General features: G+C 40.2%; 1 protein-coding gene across 2 annotated transcripts in view; it reads left to right on the forward strand.

Annotated features, from left to right (window-relative positions):
• The window catches only part of foxo3b (forkhead box O3b), a 43,003-nt gene extending 31,269 nt beyond the window's left edge, over positions 1-11,734 (forward strand). For both annotated transcript variants that reach the window (XM_075459202.1, XM_075459201.1), the window contains exons 3-4: positions 6,102-7,569; positions 8,602-11,734. In XM_075459202.1, coding sequence (XP_075315317.1) covers positions 6,102-7,550 — 1,449 coding nt within the window. In that variant the 3' untranslated portion in view covers positions 7,551-7,569; positions 8,602-11,734. The remainder of the gene's footprint in view (positions 1-6,101; positions 7,570-8,601) is intronic.
• Positions 11,735-20,994: the final 9,260 nt, after the last annotated feature.

Below are 20,994 nucleotides of genomic sequence, written 5' to 3' on the forward strand. Positions count from 1 at the left end.
ATCAGTGAATTCTGCCTATGAAATTCTTTTTAAATTACTTTTTTTTTTCATTTATATGCATTTACAACATAAGCTTTGCTCCAACCTTTTTCCCCGAGAGTCCCTTCAATCTCTTTAAAATGGTTAGTTGAACATTTAAACATGCAAGCATCTTCTACCTACAGATTTAAATAAATGTAGATATATGGCTTCACCTGCACACCCTCAGAAATCAGAGGACTGAGAAAAAGGAGGGAAAGAGATTCCTTGCGTGGTTGCTGACAGTGATTAATTGTTCCCACATGTTGCTGACGGACAAAAAGGCCTCTGTGTTCCAGCCTGCAGCTGGTGCGCACACACGCACACAGGCCTGTCTCACGAAGCAAGTTCAGCTTTGTCAGGCGACTTTGAGTGAGCTGGCTTCAAAAGTGTAACACCAGTGAAGCTGGATTACCGGTCTCATGAACAGGTGACAGCTGAGTGTGCATTTTCTACACCTGCAAAGGTGAGCTTTACTGTATATCCATCAAGTCACATTAACAGAAAGAGCACTTTGTTTGACATCCAGTCAGTGGTGCAGTCTGCACAAAGACTGGTTAGATTCACTTTGACAGATTTGACATGAGCACAGTGCAAATAGTGGAAAATATTAAATGGGAAAAAATATATTGGTGAGCCTATTTTTACCTTGTGGTCAGCTCTTAAAGTATATAATGGATGACTAAATTTGTATTACCTTCACCAGGAGTGAAATGAGAAGTGAAGTATGGTAAATGGTATTTAGTAATATATAATGCACACTGTAATCATCACTGAATAAAACACACCTTTGAAACAATGAAAAATGAGCAGATTGTGTCAGTATCTTAATAAAAAGTCTCACAATGGCACAGAAACAGAAGGTAAAACCAGAGTCTGTAAAGTTTCTTTAGGTTAGAACGATGGGCTAAATTAACTCAATTGAGGCTCTTTTTTTTTTTTTTTTCAGAAAACATTTGAGAAATTGATATTGTTGATGCTTAATGGTCAGTAACTACAAGCGATAGATACCTGTAATATAAGAATAGTTTATTTTTATATGCAGCGGTCTATGCTTTGCGAAATCAGGCACTCTCGGTTAAAAACACTGCTTGGAGCAACAGTTCAACCCCTTTTTTGCATTTTGGATAAGTATTTCATAACTGATATCATTGATGCCACCCGATGTTTTGTCTATTTCATCCACCGTGTTGTCAACCCGTTGCTTTTGGGACTTTTTTTTTTGGGTCTACTGTCTCGCAGCTACATGTCTGTTGTTCAGCTTTTGCCATGTTTTTTTTATTTATTTTTTTATTAAATAGATCGGCTTTCAGGCTCATAACTTTAAGCCGTAATAGAATTCAAACCAAAGGGTTGTGTAGAAATTCACCAATGTTGGCAAAATACGCCAAAACTTAGAATTGGATATCTTAACATGGAGGGAGCACTATGAAGATTTTAAAGGCAACTCCTTGTAGTTATCTAAGGAACAATATTTCTAATAATAATACACTGGGTTTTGTTATAGTTAGGGGTTACTTATTGGACTAAATACTAGATTAGAGGTAGGTGCATGAACCTATTCTGTTCTCAACACTCATAACCTTTATGATATGCAGCAAACCAGGCTGTGTTTCCTTCAGTTTTGAGCAGAACTACTGAAAATAGGGTGGAGACCTTTGTACATCCTCTCATATCTGTAGGATGTTAAATGCTCACTGTTGTTCCAAACATTTTTATTTTTAGTGGAAATGGTCAAAGTTGTTTAAGAACCGGGTGTAAGAACCAGGGTGGCATTTTTCCATGTTGGTGGAAAAGGATAGATGTGGATAATGGAATATGCCCACCCCTGTAAACCTCAGTTATTAACATGTTATAGTCCTTCTCTTAATCAAGATTCTTGTCACATCTCGGTTGCTGAGCAACCATTTCCCCCGTTTACAGTCTTTATGTATAGTTAAGTTAAACTTCTGCTGGATCATGTTTATTAGAGAGACAGTGGAGTGATGTTAATTTTCTATTAATGTACATTTGTTGAATGTTAAATTCATAGAAAGCTCATAAGACCATTTGTGTAGCTGCATGTCCCAGAGTGTTATGCTCATGTGAAAAGAAAAACATAGGAAGAACATAGGAAAATGAGACTGAAGCAGACAAATACATTGAGGAATATCTCAAACCTGTCATTTCTCTTTGGAAGGTTTTTGGTTCAAACTCCATTTGTGTGTGTGTGTGTGTGTGTGTGTGTGTGTGTGTGTGTGTGTGTGTTATTTAGCTGTTATGGCTGCATTGTAGGAGCTATGAATCAGAGCTGCTGTCTCAGTGTGCTGTTTTTATTAATGGGCTTTGGGAATACCCTAGAGGAGCTACAGTAGTAAGCAATACAGTATCCCATTCACACCGTGATGTGGCATTTACACACAACATCCCATGCAGCACATGCATTCAGTGAATTACAGAATATCAAGTAGTTGCATTTTTCTAGTCAGATGTGAAGAATTGCCTGAGAGAGCCACATCTTGAAGTAAGTCAGCAATAGTAAATTGTGAGCAAAAGGTATTCCGAGAAAAAGCTGCACTGCAGTATTTATCCCATCTGTTAAGTCTATGTCAATTATGAGGAAAAGATCCAGATGTTGGGAAGGAGATGAGTTTTAAAACTAAGATACAAAACTTGGGATTTAGCTTTCACAAAGGATAGAATTGACTCTGCATTGTATCTTACACTCTGAATGAATAGAGTCGGTTCTTATTTATTTACCAGGACTCTGCGGAGCTCATGGAAAGTTCAATAATATGCCGGGCTGTGTCATTAAATACAGTAAGAACTGTGGCAATGAGATGCTGTGGTCTGCAATAGCGACTGAGTGTCTGCAAGAGATGTATAGCAAAGAAAATATCTGAATAGTTTAAGGTCAGTCCACTAGAATGATAAAACATATACTGAATCACAAGTGGTGGTTCAGCTCAATGCATTTAAGTTTAATGGAGTTTTTTTTGTTGTGCTCAAAACTTTAAAAAAAAATAGTTTAAATCTTTAATTTCTCCAGAATGGCAGGGCTCATACAAGGTTTGAGAGGTAGAGTCTGTGGGAGGATGTGCTACTACTGGTGATATATACTGTCCATCACACATATTAGAGATATATAGCACATGTTTCTTTTTCCTTTCATCTTGCAATCATCATTTTCTCACCCTTTTTCTCGCCATCACTCACTCTCACCGTCTCTTTGCACTAAATTTTCTTTTCTCTCTATCACTGTCCATCCTTTGGGTGCAGATGTCCTGTTTCCTTTCACTGCTGCTCCATCACACACAGTTATGACCTAGCTCCCTTGACCTTTTGAAGCACGACTGGTGGCACTGAAAACAAGTTTTAAACAAGCGGCTATGTTAGAGGAGGTAGAGAGAGTGGGAGTGCAGGAATAAGGAGATGTAGGAGAAAGCGAGGCTCTGAGGACTGATGAACTGTCAGATGCTGGCAGGTGAGACTTTACATCAATGGGAGAAAGAAACTCACATTCCATTCATTCTCTTCTCATTCATCCCTCCATAAGGTTTTTCCCCCCCCCTAACAAAGTTTATCTTCTGCCATTATTTACATCTTCCGGTCAGGTGGAAACATTTAGCATGTGAGTGCATGTGTCAATGTGTGTGTGTGTGTGTTTTTAAAAACTTTGGTAATAAAACAGTATTACGTAATGCCTCAAGAGATACTGGCAGAGGATAAACACTGGTCTCCCTGGTATTTCTTCTCATCTTACCTCATTGCACAGAATACACACCCGCACATATTCACACACACACACACACACACACACACACACACACACACACACACCATTCATGATGCTCCACTTTATGGATTTGCTAATGCACAACAGTGGTCTCAAAAAGGTCCTGCAGAAACCACTTTTGGATTACAATTAGAAAACAATCAACACAACTACAGTAACATAGTATACACAGTAACTCACAAAGGGTCATGGGTTCAGTTTGGCCCCAGAGCTCAAACTCCTCTGCCAGAGCAGCATTCAGAAATGTAACTTAAGCCCGCTCTCCCTGCTCTCTGATTGAACTGCCTCTGACCAGAATAACAGTCCAGACCCAATCGTCTGTAAACTGTTGCCCAGAAATGACGGGACTGCTTCATGGAAAACAATATTGCAATTCCCACAAAAACTCAAAAATGTTGGTCCTTGCTGGTTTGAACCCAGAAATCTGTTCTGTCTTAGGGAGTAAAAATATACATAGGAGGGGAAACGAGGAGGAAAAAATGCTCGCATGTTGTGGATGGCGGTTGGGTTGTTTATATGGGAGGATATAGCATAGCCCCAGAGTCCCTCAGGGCCCATAAGAGCTATGTGTTTGTGAAACAACAGAAAGTGCGGAAGAGGGAGGGTTATGGAAAGAAAAGGACACGGAGGCAAAATAATGAATTCAACAAGGCCTTCAGTAGATTGTGGGGCACAAGAGGAGGAAACAAAGTAAAAAGACAAAAATATAATCAATTCTGGAGGCTGGTAAGAAAGCATATATACACATAGATTAATGTTGAATCATCTATGTCCTTTGGCTGTGAAATGAAATTTGAGAATGTGCCTGGATGATCACATTGTCTTAACATTTGTGTGTCATCATTATGCTATCGTATAAAAACCATAAAATGGTGTCCTCTCAAGCAACCAGATGGCTGCAAGTGTGTTTGTGTGCATGTGTGTGTGGGGGGGTGGCTGTCCAGATGGACGTGTACTGTACAAGAGTGAATTTGACTGATCAAGTGAATCTGGAATTTCGAGTCTTTATGAACCGCTTAACCAGAGTTTATATCATTTGTTTTACCTGCTGTCGTTATTTCTTGAAAGTACTAATGTAAATAGGTTTTGTTAATGTTTAATATTGTACAATTGGCAGTACACAAAATTGGCCGAGGGCCTTAAGCAAAGCTAATAGCCACAGGCACCTAACCCTGTAAAGCACACAACCATTGTTGTTTTTTTCACCACTTGAAGGTATGATAGTTGAGTAAGTGGTCCTTCATTGTGTCACAGGACACATTCATGTTCAAACTGCTTAAGAGATGAAGCCACGTGCAGCCCTAACCCCAAACTGATTTGAGCGCCTTCTCAGTGCATCTCAGGTGCTTTCACACCTATTCCAAATGTTGTCTACTTGTGATCAAACTACCCAAGATGCACATAAAGGCCAGGTGTGAACAGGACCTATGCAGCTGAACTGTTAGCATGCTGAAACAGACAACAATCATCACAGTTATTACAACTAAAGTTGTTTTCTCATGATAGCATAACAGGGAAAACATCATGGATGTCAGAAAGTTTTTTTTTTTACTTCTGGGGACTATGAATATGTGTGAAAAATCCACCTAATTTGGTTATAGCCACTCTGAATATAAGTATGAGTAAATATCCATCTCATAACTATTTGTGTGAAGAATGTCAGCAGTAGGACAACAAGTGATTCAACAGGGTTGTTATGTTACAGTTTGAGCCTTTAATGTATGCATACATCTGTGCGTTATGAATAAAACTCTTGATCATTACCAGGGGCTGTCATGCGCACCAATTTCTCCACAATGAACCCTTTGGGCTCTCACAAGAAATCAGCTTAGAGTTGATCAATACAAACCAGCCAAGATTTGCACACAAACATACACGATCCGAAACACAGAGGCTCTTTGTGCGTGCCATTCATAATCAAAGAGATGCTTGATGATAGATCGCTGTTTCTCTTTTTTACACCCACAACACAAAAGCTACAGCGGGGACAATTCAGACATCAGCACTAAGTGCTGCTCCACATTATGCGAGCCTGTCTATATTTTATGGATGAGCAACCGAAACAATAGTTTTTTTTGCTTTCCTTATAGTCACAGAAAACAAATGTTTGCATTGCTACAAAGACAGTGATGGTTCTTTGATTTGTATTGTTAGATTTAACGAGGATATTCATTGAATATTGTATTGGAAAAAGCGAAGACCGAATAGAACAAATCAATACTGACGATATTCATAGGTCAAGTAATTGTTTCAAAAGGATTTTTCCGACATCGCTCAATGAATTTTCTTTCTCTGTTTTGTGTTACAGAACTCCATCCGGCACAATCTTTCCCTCCACAGTCGTTTCATCCGTGTCCAAAATGAGGGAACAGGAAAGAGCTCCTGGTGGATGATCAACCCGGAGGGAGGAAAGGGTGGCAAGGCTCCACGGCGCCGGGCAGTCTCAATGGACAACAGCAACAAGTACACCAAATCTGCTCGTGGCCGCGCCGCCAAGAAGAAGGCAGCACTGCAGGCCGCAGCAGCTGCAGCTGGTGAGGGTGGTGGAGACAGTCCTTCAGGTCTCTCTAAGTGGCCTGGAAGCCCAACATCTCGCAGTAGCGAGGATCTGGACGCCTGGACAGACTTCCGATCACGTACCAACTCCAACGCTAGCACGCTTAGTGGACGTCTCTCACCCATTTTGGCCAACCCTGAGCTCGATGAGGTGCCTGACGACGAGCCTCCTCTCTCACCCATGCTCTACTCCAGTCCTGGCAGAGCACTGTCTCCTGGGATTACCACGACCAATGGGAAAGCTGCACCCACTGAGCTACCCCGCCTAGCAGATCTGGCGGGCACAATGAACCTGAACGATGGAATCACAGATGACATGATGGATGATTTGCTGGATAACATCAAGCTGGTACCAACCACCCCCAGCCAGACGCCACAAAATGGTTCCTCAGGGTTCAGTTTTGGGTCCAAACCCAACGGCATAGGATCACCTTCCTCTACTTCCTCTCCATCCTCCAACTCTTCCTCTAACGGTGGAAGTAATGGCTACAGTAACTCCATCTTCGGTCCCCACACAGCGGGCTCCTCTCTGCGTCCGTCCCCAATGCAGACCATCCAGGAGAACAAGCAAACTTCCTTCTCTAGCATCAGCATGTCCCGCTTCGGCAGCCAAACACTACAAGACCTGCTCAACTCTGACAGTCACAACCACAGTGATGTCATGATGACTCAGTCTGACCCACTGATGTCACAGGCCAGCGCAGCTGCCGTCATCTCCCAAAATTCCCGCCGTGGTCTGATGCTTCGTAATGATCCAGTAATGACCTTTGGGACAACAGGGGGACTTCAGGGCAACCAAAGGGAGATGCTGCAAAGTAACAACCATAATCAGAGCTCCCTGAAGTCTTTAAATGGAGGCCTGAACCTTGTCAATGAGGCTAACACTCTGGCTAATGCCAAACAGCAGCTCCTGCTCTCGCCATTAGGAGGAAACGGGTCTTCTTCCATGCAGATCGACACCTCGATCTTCCTGAATGGCACCGTTAGCAGCAGTGGAGGGGTGTGTCAGGATCGCTTCCCCACAGATCTGGACCTGGACATGTTCAATGGCAGCCTGGAGTGTGACATGGACTCCATCATCAGGAATGAGCTGATGGATGCAGATGGTCTGGATTTTAACTTTGACTCCTTGGCCAACATGAATGGAGTCGGCAACTTCACAAGCACCAAGCAGACCTCTCAGAGCTGGGTACCTGGCTGAGAGGGGAGGAGCAGAGCAGGTGTGTGTGTGTGTTTGTTTGAATGGGAATAAAGCAGGAGGAATTTGAGAAAACGTTGGCGTATTTAGATGTTTGTATTAGGAATGACCTGACCAACAATTTCTCTCACAGTTCTTACAGTGGTGCACTTTTCTTTTTGCCCACATGGTAAATATTTAAACATCTCAGAGTAGCACTTGAAATGATGTAACTACAAATCACCTTATCAATAAAGGGAAACATCAAGATTATTTCAATGCCTGTGGAGGTGTATCTGTGTTGTTTTTACGAGACATAAAATACATGTCACAGAATTAGCTGAGTGACAACGACTCCGTTGGTATGAGCAGTGCCATGACTAACTTGAACAGACTGTGTGATGAGCGCTACTGTCCTAAAATGCATAGAACTGGTAAACAACACTGTGTTTACAATGTTTATAAAACTGCTTTTTTAATTAAAAGTCTGTTGCCTCTCCTCCGCAATGGGCCTCACCACGAGTGCTTTGGAGCTTTGCTTAGCTAGCAGGTGAATCTTCAAGTTTGAAGTAGAGCTCTTAGAAGCTGACAGACACCTATTGTTATCCAGGCACAATCAGAATTTCATTGTGATGCCGTTCTCATCCTTTTTTACTCACAAAGGGAAAAAAAGATTCAATGTTGCAAAGGTTGTTCACTCTTCCATCTCACTAGCTGAGCTACAAATGCCCATTGACATAACCTTTATGTTAGATGCATGCCACTGTGATTTTCAGCAGCATATTTGAAAAATATCTAAATAAATGGATTGCAATGCTAACAAACTAAGACTACAGAGTCCAACACTATTTGTGGTGCACATGCTTAAGTATCAGTAGAATTTTGTAGTTTTAAACTCATTAGCTTGCAACTGCAAATTTCCAGCACTTAACAGAAGGTCATTGTTCATGTTGATTGATAACATTTGGTGGCATTGTGGATCACTCGTCCAAACATTTGACTTTTGACCAACACACTGCAAGATTTATTTTTCAAGCACAGCATGAACACTGAAACATATTCTTTGTCTCCCCAGGTCTCACCTGTGTGGTGCAAGAGAAGATCAGACACACAACATCCTTTTTGCCAAACCTGCCATCAGCACAATGTAAAATACAAACCCCGTGTTTACAGAAGACTTCCTCTTGCAAGCTTTACCTTCACTATCACACTGGTGAAACATAAACGATCCAACAGACTCTAGAGATGCTGCACATCAGCCCTCAAAGCCTCCTGTGAAGCAACAATAGCTATGTCAAACAATCACAACAAACTCACTCAAATCTTAGAATTATGCAATTTTCATTTGACACCCAGTCTATCGATATCAAAGAGGCACTGCTTATCAGAAGGGGTTTCAGGTGGAATTCAAGGACTAAATATCAAGCAAAGCTGAAAGAAGAGTGTGGTGCAGTTGTTCCCGCTGAAGGCAAAAGAAAAGAGACAAATCAAGAAGTGATGTGTAAATCTGATCCTGTGGTTTCCTGGGATATGTTACTACGTTGGAAAAAAAAAATCCCTTTGTTCTTTGTGACTTTAAATGTTCAGTGTTTGTTTTTCGGATTTTCAGTTTGATCATAATCGTTTCTGGATCATACATGTCTGTACAATAACAATTGGTTTATTGATGAAATGAAGACATAGATATGGAGGGCTTACTCACTGAGTGGCCACACAAACAGTTCTTACACACATACAAACTGACACTTTGCAAAACCACAGAAACTTTAGTAGTTAAATTCCTCAATTTAATGCCATGCGCTTACTGTTTTGTTATTCTACATTGCTTGAATTTGAATTAACTGCACCATACTGAGAGTTATATTATAATTAGCTGAATAATGCATCATATGACTTTTCCTTTAGTACATCAAAGTGTACAAAAAGAAGGAGGGGAAAAGATCTTTTGTAGCTTCTGGTGAGTTCTGTTGAGGTCGTTTATCACAGCATATGATGTAGCCAAAATTAATACCTGTGTCCTAGGGTTGTGAACATTTCCACACCACTACAGGTGCTATATAAACAGTGTTGAGTCCTGTTCTGAGAGCGAGCCGTGCATTTAGTTTGTTCTGTTTTTACCTACGACCTGCAGAAGCGCAGAGCTGCCGCCACATGTAGCACGGCGTGGTTGAAGACGGCAGGGGAGCAGGGTTTTAGGCTCATTCCTCTTGAAGCCATTTGTTTCTTGAGTAAAACAATAAGCTATTTCTGTATATTGCCAAATTACTTGAAACAAACAGTAGGATATGCTGGCAGCCAAATCACTCATGCACACACATAATACACACAGATAGAAAAATACAATCGCAGGGATCTGTGTTTGGCTCTTCTTGTCATGAGCTTGTGGGGCTTGTTATGCATATACAGAATCACTCAGGGGGGATTTTGAAAAAAAATAAAAAATAAACATCAAGTCGCATTCAGATGGTATTACATATAACATTTCTTGATAATAAAATCTAATACTTTGTGCTTGTGAACTTGTAACCTGTGAAGTTTTGGCCGTAGAGATGAAGAGGAAGAAGGAAGATAAACGTCAGGATTCTTGCTTCACGCATGTCTGTTTTTTATGGTTTTGCTGTCATAGCTTTTTCTCTTCTTGTTGGACTCGTGACACGCACGCACACACACAAACACACATACACACACACACATCCCTTCATGGACACGCCTGGTGCTCCTGCAGGTTACTTCCTGTATCTCCCGACTTGTATATTAATGTGTGTATGTGTTTATATACCAAGTTCATTTCAGTTGATTTATTCTCACAAGGATGTGTAATCCCTTGCGGTGCATACAGCACAGCCGACTGTATGCATGTATGTATTTATGCATTATGAATTGTGTGAAAATGCATATACACTCGCTGTATGTCCTTATATACTCATGTAGTACTTGACCCTTGGATTTTGTGATACCTCTGAAGTTGAAGAAATATTGAACAACGTTACACGCCGGGTAGGAGGGTACACTGTTACCAGCGATTTTGAAAATGGTGACAAGCACCATTGTTGTAGCATCTGGACACCCTGGTACCCCTTGCCTGCTTGGGGTAGTGAAATGAAGTGTATTCCCTGCTGTGTATAATAGTGTACAGATTTGCGTATATCATTTTGAGGCCAAGGCAGAGGAGTGGGTTTGCATGGTTGGCAAGAATGAGCTACTGTGCTGTCCGAGGTTTAGTGCATGAGCTCGTGCCCGCCTCAACCCTTCCAGTAGTTCCGTCCCTTGACAAAAATTGTAATACAAAGTGGGACCCTGTGTTTTTATTACTCAAACACACTCTCTGTTCCTTTTTTCAGAATCAGGGCTTACATAGGAGCTTTTGCACCATCCTCCTATTTTAATGGGTTTATTATTATGAGTGTGTGTACATAGATACAGACACACGAGAAGCCTTCTTAGCGGGTGTTTGATGTGCATGTCCCGGTGTTGGTGTCATCTGACAAGAAGCTGGAATGTCCAACACCTCACTGCATCTAAAATTTCCAGAACACTATCTGTCATTTATTTTGACAGGGAGATTCCCGAGCCATCACCTACCTGCTAAACATTTGAATTCATCCACACTGATCTTACTGAACTTTGCTTTAGTTCTACTTTAGTTATCCTTTGTGAAGACAACTGACAAGGTGAATTATGGGAACACTTTTATCCTCTCTGTTTAAAGATTGGTTACTGATCCCTGACAAACCGCTCGTCTCAATCAGAGAGAGTCTTTTCCTGACATTTTGTTCACTCGGTGAAAAGTGTTTCAGCTATTTTGGCAGATAGTTTACACTAAGTCACAGTGGAGCTCGCCTTCCACACAACCACTCGATGCTACTGCTTCGTTCAAGCACAGCTGATCTCCTCTTACACCTGACACACACACTCAGTACATCACGTGCTGGTTTAAAGCTAAGAGAAGAGAAAAAAAAAACATAGACATACCACTAGATACCTTAATGACCTCTTGGACGTTTCCTTCTTTTTTTAAAAACCTCACTTGTTAAGAAACCCAGGCCAGCTCTTCTCCATACACCCCGTCTGAACTTTGCCCTTTATTAATCTTGCTTCTTCTCAACTCAATGTTAGTGGGTATTTTTCCTGTGTATTCCATTTTGAATTGTAATCTAGTTTGTATAAGAAATGGTGCGCATGTAAATAAAGCTTGGTGAGGCTTCAAACTTCTGTCTTTGTTCTAATTTCCTTTTGTGAAGTAGTAGAACTAAACGCTTTTCTCTTGTGTTGTGGGATGAATATATATTGCCATGACAGAAATGTTCAGCCTAGTGAGGAGAATGTTGTAGTACTGGTATGCCTTACATGTTCTGTTTATTCACAAGCGTGCGTCTGTATTGAAGTACTTCTGCATGAACGAGTTTCACCTCAAACTCCCTGCATAACATAAATCTTTTTATTGAGTCAGAATGGAGGGGGGGGGGATCCAAACAGCAAAACAACATTATGTTCTCCTCAAGTTCCTGGAAGTCCTCTTGCACAATGTTTGTTTTGTATGAAACTGTTTTAAATGAGAGCAGACGTGCGGCGACCCCCTGATACCTGACACTGGGCTGGGTGCTTTTCCTGGTTTATTGCGAAACATACTGTAAAGCCAAGGAGGGGGGCCTCCACACCAGATTTTAACACAGATCACACTGACAGTCTGATCCCCCCTTCTTGCTTACACTCGGAAAGGTCAATAAGCCACATTTTCCCACTATTGGAGGTCAAGTCAGAAACGGATCCCTGCAGATTCACTGGTAAGCATAGAGGCAAGAGGTTGCTCAGAAACATCTTTGAGGAATCTTCAAAATGCAACATTTATAATGTTTATCTTCTGAAGGGAAATATATTGATCTCACTATGTAATAAGAGCTTTGGCTTGTCTTTAATTGAAGGAGTTACAATAAATGATGAACCCCAAAGGAGAAAAAAGTAGATATCGTTAAGAGATCCAAAATTCCAAATAGCATTATGTTAGGGAAGACATGCTGTGTCCTATTGTTCTTTGTTATGAAGTATGAAGCAACTGCAGGTGCACAGCTTGGGTGTCACTTAGTGCTCATTTCTAACTTCATCTTTTTAAAAAAAATGTAATTCTACATTCACATTTTAAGTGAGATTATTACCACCTCACCAAAAGCATAAAATGTTTAATTATCTAGCAAGTCCATCATCAGTACAGCACATTTTTGTGTTTGCAATGTCAACACAGCATCACCAACAAACATCTGATCGCTGCCATTCATTGCATCATTGATCACAGCCGTGCTTGAATAGCAAAAATGCATCACTGTGGTGGGATTTCAGTATATAGCTTGTCATTTTCTAGTTGTTGTGATGCAACTTAGTCTTTAAGGTTACACTGGAAATTTAACTGGAGATTTTTACAGCCTCAGAAGGGAGCTGATGTCCTACAGTTAAATTTACTCTTTGAGAGGCTTTCATGGCTTATACTAAAACTCTGAGTACCTGCACACGGTTACAGAAACAGAACTGAAAAGAAATGTGAACTTTGAAGAACAAAACTAGAAAATGGAAGAGTTTCCCTGCGTCTAATCTGTTATGGACACTACAACTGACACAAATTAAGGTTTTAGGTTGTTTTCTTTGTTGTTTTTCTTTATAAGTTATATAAGCATAATCAAGCACTCTGCCTATGCAAGAGAATGGTTCAAATATAAGCTTCCCTGAACATTGCCATGTTATCTAGGGAGATATTTAAGATAATGAAGTTCTTGCACCACCCAAAGATTAGCACTGCAACAGCAGAGCAAGTCTGCTAACACAGGTAGCATAACAAGTCAGTCTTGCCATCATTAAGCTTCACTGAGAGAATATAACTGGCAGCTTGGGCTCATAAGCCAACTATTTCCAGAGCATCAGCCTTGCTAAGATCATCACTTTAATTTCATAAAAAACTCTGTCTTACTTTATTTAAAGGCTTTGCCTTTACTCACATTCATAAATGTAATATCTGTGATCCTTTTGCAAATGTTTCAGATTCTTTTGCTATTTTTTTTTCCTCAAATTTTTTTAGGAAGTCTGCAAGCTCTGCACACCTGTCTTCCAGAGGTGTTTCCTGTTCTTCTTAGCTGAAACAGTCAGGTTTGATATTTAGTGCCAGCGCACAGCCATTTTCATTTCCAGTCTTTCCAGAGATGCCCTACTCTTCTGCTTTGCTTTCCTTGTGACAGGCTATAATTTTCTGTCTTATGAAGACATAAAACTTCGGAAAGAATTATATTTTTGTGCATTTCTCCTCTATCCTGACAATTCTCCCAATTCCTGTTTACAGAAAAGAATTCCTACAGAACGATGCTTCCATCACCATGTTTGAATGTTTGAGATGAGGTTGATGACCGGATGCCCATCTTATTTTTCTCTTAAAAGACATTATATACCTTTTACATAAAGGACTAAATGGTGTCCTTTTGTAAGGTTCTCCCACCTCCAAGTAGAATTTCTGAATCTCATTGATCCTGTAAATTCACAGTAGCTGAGTGAACAGTATTCACAACCATACTGTTTTTGTCACAAAACCCAGGACATGATTCAGGTACTTTAGGTCTACCAAACGTGCTCGTTTCCTTTGTAAGAAAAAGAAAAGAAAAGGGCACTCAAACAAACAGAAAGTCTTGTCAGTTTGCCCTGATCTTCAATCACTCTTTTAGGAAGATGAGACATTTCATAAAGGATAAAACAACTGAGAAGAAAAAAAACAAAAGCTTGTGCTCTTATATATAGCAACTGCCCAGCTCGGTGTTGACTGCAAACTGCCAAAAAGCTGCACGACTGAGGAATCAAGCACCCCGCAACTTCCAATACCAAAGCCACGTTTCAATAGCAGCTTCCAGTCAGCTGGTCATCTGACAGACATGCTCTCTGTCACACCAGTCAGTCTATACGAGGTCAGGGAGTTGCTAAATGCCAGAAAACCCTCACACACTCATCTCCTGTTTTTTTGTTTTGTTTTTGTTTTTGTTTATTGCAGGGCAACAACAGCTCATCCAAATTTAAGGATCATAATTATCCTTCCACTGTAACTTATTCCTATTTCTTAATTGACACTATATTAAATGGGACCTTCAGTAGACATTAAGTAAAACGGTTACCTCTGGTACATTTTAAATGCAACAAAATATCTGTGTGATCTGTTGTTTGGCTTTGCTTGTTGTCACCCAGGCTGGTTGCATGTCATGTCATAACTGAATGACTGTCTCTTTGTTTGCTCACCATCTTCACCTCCGCCCACATTGTCATGGTATTTATTTGCCACTGACTTGCTCCCTGTCAGTAGGTTCATTATTTGTAAATGTCATCTTTGTTTTAATTCAGGAAGCAGTTACCTTTGCACTCACTGCATACTGCACACCACCACAAATCGGCACTCAGTGATCCTTTACTAGAATACGTGACTGGGAAATCCACAAAATGTCAATGAGCTGTACGTACTGTACCCATCAAGTCCCAAGTGTTTTCATGTTTGCTGTAGATTATATATATGTAGATTATGATGGTGTTTGACACACAGGTGGTGCTTTTGAAAAAAAGAGTGGTTAAATTACAGTCAGCGTCACTCTACCTCAGTGGGAGTAGCTTGTTGCCTTCCTTGGGGTGCCATGTGATTCATGTGCCACTCACACGTGTTGCTTTGTGTTTATTTGTTATTCATGATATACAGCATGTTTAATAATGAGTCAGACCTCGGTGTACATGCCATAGCGTGTTTGTGTTAAACACCTCATGAGCCTTGTGAAAGTCATAAAGACTCGACTAAACTCTGTCTTGTTACTTAGATCAGACAAATGGAATTTTTAGTCTTTTATGAGTGATTTTATGTTATTTTACGCAATATTTTCTTTCTCTGAGATGTGGGGACAATCGGGCCTTTTGCAATGGTCAGGTACCGCCAATCATTCAGAGGTCTGGAATTGTGCTTACAAAATGCTGAATCTTTTGCACCAGGTTTTTTATTATATAACACTGTTGTTAGTCTTTGACTATGAGTCATAGTTTCATCCATTATGACAGCCGCCAGACAATAAGATCTGTTATCGCCTGACAAAAAAAGAAACCAAGGTACACCAGCTGGGATGAGTCAGCTGAGCGATTGGAATGATAAAGTCATGCTTTCGAAACTATGACACAGCGAACTCCTTGCCAACAATCAAAGAAAAACCACGAAGAATGAAGGAGCAGGGCAGTAAGATGATGATCTGGTGAAGAACAAAGAAAACTGGGCAGCATTTATACTTGAAGAGAAGTTGAGTGTAATCAGTAAACTAAAACCAGAAGACCGATCCCAACAAAACACAAAACACAAGATTTAAGAAAAAAAATAAATGAATACGAGTAACACTGAGTCTAACAAAACCAGAAACCACAAAGCCACAAAAAGTTTTTTGTTTAATTTTTCATTTCAGAAAACTTCCCCAAATTTATTGGAAATTGATTTTGTAATTACAGTTCTAGAGATGTCCATAGTGATCTAGAAATATTGCATCTCTCAGTTCATGATGAACAGACAGACAACACACCACAGCAAAAAATAATGTGATAAAAAAATAATCTCAAGAAATATAAAATAAAAAACATCTCTATCAAGCAGCACCACATCTCTTAAACCTCACGACTTGTGACTGAACTCTGTGACTCTGATCCCAGTTTATCAGCGACAATTATGATACCACCTTTGCCATTTGACGTGGTCAGACTGCATACCCAACAAACTATGTTTGAACCATGAGAAGGCCTATGCATCAATAACTTAGCATGTTTAACAAGCAAAATATTTAAAAACACTGCCTGGCCAGACTGAAGGCCATGGAGCAACAGCAGCTTTTGGCTTCCAGTGCTATTATTCATAATGACAGGTTGGCAGAGGGTTGGGCCTGACAGGAACATAAAACAAGCCAAATACACACATGCCAGGTGCCCTTCACACCCTTTATGACTGCTATCTATCTATCTATCTATCTATCTATCTATCTATCTATCTATCTATCTATCTATCTATCTATCTATCTATCTATCTATCTATCTATCTATCTATCTATCTATCTATCCAGCTCACAAGTGGAAAAACATGACGCCATCCACGCACACACACTGACTGGCTAATGAGGAGTGAGTCATCATGTGGTGTGGGGGTTCCAAGTGTAAACAAGATGGAGATCTGATGGATATTTTGAGATGTGGTCATTAGAGGGCTTCTCATCCCCCAAAACGGACAATGCCGCACTGATGGATGTGGTGGGTCTTCTCCCAGTCTTAATCTGAACTGCTGTACTGTACAAACACGCACAAACACACATGCTAATTGCTGCTGGCCACACAACTATGGATCCACGACAGGGGGCGAGACCTGAGAACTGAGCAGTCGTAAACGATACTTCTTTGTGTTCGTGTGTGTGTGTTCGCGCGTGTGAGTTTGCACGTGAGAGAGTGTGCATGTGCGCGCTAAGTGCTGCAGAGGAATGATGTCATCTCTGTAATGGCACACGGGCACAGAGCTGTTGAGCATTGTCATCAAGGCAGATTATAGCTCAGACTTACAGCCTGTGGTGAGAAGACAGATCTCTTCACACTGCATAGCCCTTTTGTAATTACAGATTCAGAGACACACACAAAGAACATATACCAGCAGACAAAAAAAAAATCCTCAATCCTCATCATTATCATGGTGTGACAGATGCTGATCTAAGAAATGAATTTATACAATTAATCACAATCCTATCAAGTCCTTCTCCTTCTTTTCCACTGAGATGCACACTATGTGCATCCATGTGGGCACATCACAAGTACAAACATGAGAGGATGTGAAAAGTAACAAGCAGAGGTGAGGTGTAATGAAATGACAGAAATAGAGATATGAGAGGAAGTGATAAGAACTGTTTAGGTTAGCGGGGAGGAAAATAAAAGGTGGCAGGGTGTTGAAAATGCCATATTCTGATATGATAACATCCACTGCAGTAGAAGTGCTGTGGGCAAATATATGCAGTAGAATGAAGGCACAGCTAAGCCTTATCTCCTATGTTTGCCCAATATCACAACCCTTCAGTTACACGAATGAACAAAATACAGTTCGAGATAAAAGACTTCTTCAAGGGCACCATGGTCTGTGGTGTATTCCCCTCCTTTCTTTCATTTTCATTGATTTCTGAGTCTGACATCTGTATTGGTGATTTAAGGAGACTTTGGACTATTGTTTGTTTCTGTCCTAATAGTCCAAACCAGGTCCAGGTTCTCCTTTTCTTTTGTTTTCTTTGGTTGCTCTTTTACAATGTGATGTATCTGCTCTTGGGCCTTAATCTTCTTTTGCATAGACTTGTACTTGAGTTAGATTAAGAATTTCTGGCTTGTGTTTCTACTCTGGTCAGAATATATGTTGCCCTGCTGAACTATCCTCGCATCCTGAGATACTATAGATGAAGACTGCGAGATGCAGGTGCAAGTAACAAAGTAAGAACGACTGTCACCCTAACCCTAACCCTTTTAAATAAACTGATACCAATAAGACGTTTGTTCAAGCTGGTTTGATAACCTATATTAACATTTTGACAGTATACAACCTGGAGCAGTCCCATGCACAAGTATTCTCAAGTCAAAGTGTCGAAAATTACATGTTTTAATGTGACATTAATTTTGTGTTTAAGCCCGAACCATCATTTATATTTGGTTCAAGTGCCCTTTATGTCTGTAAAGAAAGTGGCAGGAGCTAGCAGAAAGGCAATGTCTGTTGCTACTCCACTGGCTGTCGCCTCAGGAATGGCTCCAACTGCACTGCTGGTAGTTGGAGTTTTTTTATAGCTGTTTATCTTGAGACAAAATAATCAGACTTTATTCTGTTGCTTCATTTAAATAGCAAACAATTAAACAAAGGTAGTCATTTATTATGAAAGCAGTGCTGTGACAGTTAGAAACAGTTCAGCACGTCATGATGAACAGTAAGCAATTAACTAATTCCTACATATAAATATATTTTTTTATTTTTGTTTTCAGAAGAGCAAAACATATTGTCTGTTGTCTTGAGAAAATTACCTTTGGTTTCTTGAGATCAAGGTTATTAAATGAGCTCATGATGAAGTGGTTCCCTCATTAACACCCACACTCATTGTCATTACCTCTGTCATGACAGTTGGGGAGGATCTATAACAACATATCAACTTCAGTCAATTCATGTATGAGTCTGTTTGTTACAATAAGTTTAGTAAATGTCTACTTTTGACAGTGGTGTGCGCGGACATACATGAAAGTTTAACCAACTCTGCTATGCTTCAGCCAGCAGCAGCCATTGAGGCAATCCAAACTTTACTGGGCTGAACTAACAAAACATATAAACCTGTTATCTCATGGAGAAAACGCCTTGCTGTCTCAAGATGATGACATAAATGTATCTATTACAACAACAAAATAATTTCTGTTATCTTGAGATGATGAGATGACCCGTAATAACAACAAATTGGGCTTCGTGATCTGCTGATTAAGTTCATTGACTTGTGCTCTCAAGAAAATAACATCAAACTATTTTTTCAAGCATGGTTCCGTACATGTACGATGTCAAAGTAATTAAATTCACTTAAAAGGTTTGAGTTGTTAAAAAGATGCTTTACTGTATAATGTTTCAGAAAGAAATTAATTCTGGGAGAAAACTGCATACTGTAATCAGAACAGAACAAATACGGAACTCTGAATACTGCCCTCCTCCTCCACAGAGCGTGGCCGTGTGGCGTTTGTTCATGCGGGAAGATACGTCCATTAAATAGACTCAAGGAATATGAGACCTCTTTTAGCTGTGAGAAAACTGCATGTGAAGGATAATAATGGTGTTCATGATGGTGAGGATGGCATTGTCAAAACAATGTTTTTTCAGCACTAACCATTATTCTTTAGTAGTAGTACTTTGGACCTATGATCCTAACCAAGCAATTAATTTTCTGAAGATAACCAGAATGTGACAACATTTCATACTAATATACTGTGCTTAACTTGGAGCCAAGATAACCAGGAAAATGATGTTCATGAGGGTGAGAGTCGTATTGCTGTATTTTGGACCTAACCATGATAGTTTTACAAACTTAACCTAGTAATTTAACTGCATAAAAATGAACCAGGAAGAGACAAATGCACTTGAGGACAAACAACGGTTGTGTTATTGACGGCACGTCTGCTGGTCTTAAGCTCACGACACACAAAGGTCCATGATTAAAATCGCAGCGCTTAGCTGCTCCATACATCCACACAGTGTCTCCCTCTAAAGCAGACTTAGTGACTTCTTAAAAGAAAGAATTGAGAATTATATGTTCTCTGATGTGGAAACGCTCATGAGTCCTATTTCCCATCTTCCAATTGCATGAATGATACTTCACAGGATGCCATCTTGAGCTGTTGGAGAGCATGAGTCTTTTAGACAGTTTGACTCCACGGATATGTTTTTAGGTCAATGAGAAAAGAGGTGCGAATTAAATCATCACCTGAAACTTGAGATATTTCAAAGAGGAGCTAAACGATTTAAAACTAAAGGGTGATGGATGGATGTTCCGTCTCTTTCTTGTTATCTGCCTGACTGAAACATCTCTGTGGTTTCCAAATGATTTTGTTCTGCCCATCTCAGTCACTGATGGGATAGAACTGGATAACCTCACACACCAGCAGTGCAGCAGAGGACTGTTAGAAGACGGGAAATTACTGTGCTGATTGATGCTTTTCATTCGTTACATTGATTTGTTCTGGACATATGACAGGTTTGAATAAGTGACGTAATCTGAGTTTTATATAATAAACCACCAATTTCATTTGATTGTATCTGCTAGTTCATTTGTGGGAAACAACAAATGCAAAATGAAAGTGAGCATAATACACAATAAAATGTTCAAATATTTTTGCTTACAGTAATTTCCTCAACTTCTGCTCTTTCTGCCTTCCTTTTTGTCCTTTTTTTACTTTGTTATACTGTATCATTTCAGTATATTCTCTTCTCCTGGTTTCTACTGTCAACCCCACTTTTCTTCAAAAACAGCCCCACACAGAGGGAGTAAGAGGGAGATGCTGGGCTGGATGCAGAGAGGGAGATGAGCTGGAAGAATCAAAAAAGCTGCCCACATCTACCCCTTTATATCAGGCCAGCAGACACTTTATAGAGATCATACCTTCATCATGCTCATGCACAAACACACACACACACACACACACACACACATACTTGATCTGTTTTATTTCCCAAAGCGAGGGGTCATCATGCTTGGCTTGTGCTCAACTCTGTTGCTGTGTAAACCCACTAACCCCGATCATGTTCCCATCCCCCACATCCCTCTGGATTGAGAGTATTACCTCCTGCTCTAGCATGTGGCTGCATGTGACTGCATTATATGCACAGAAGGATGGGCATAGGTAGCAATATAATATATTGTGCTCTACCATGCTGTTTTATAGTGAAATGAAT

Source organism: Odontesthes bonariensis, chromosome 24, assembly GCF_027942865.1.
Source record: "Odontesthes bonariensis isolate fOdoBon6 chromosome 24, fOdoBon6.hap1, whole genome shotgun sequence".
Classification (NCBI taxonomy): Eukaryota; Metazoa; Chordata; class Actinopteri; order Atheriniformes; family Atherinopsidae; genus Odontesthes; species Odontesthes bonariensis.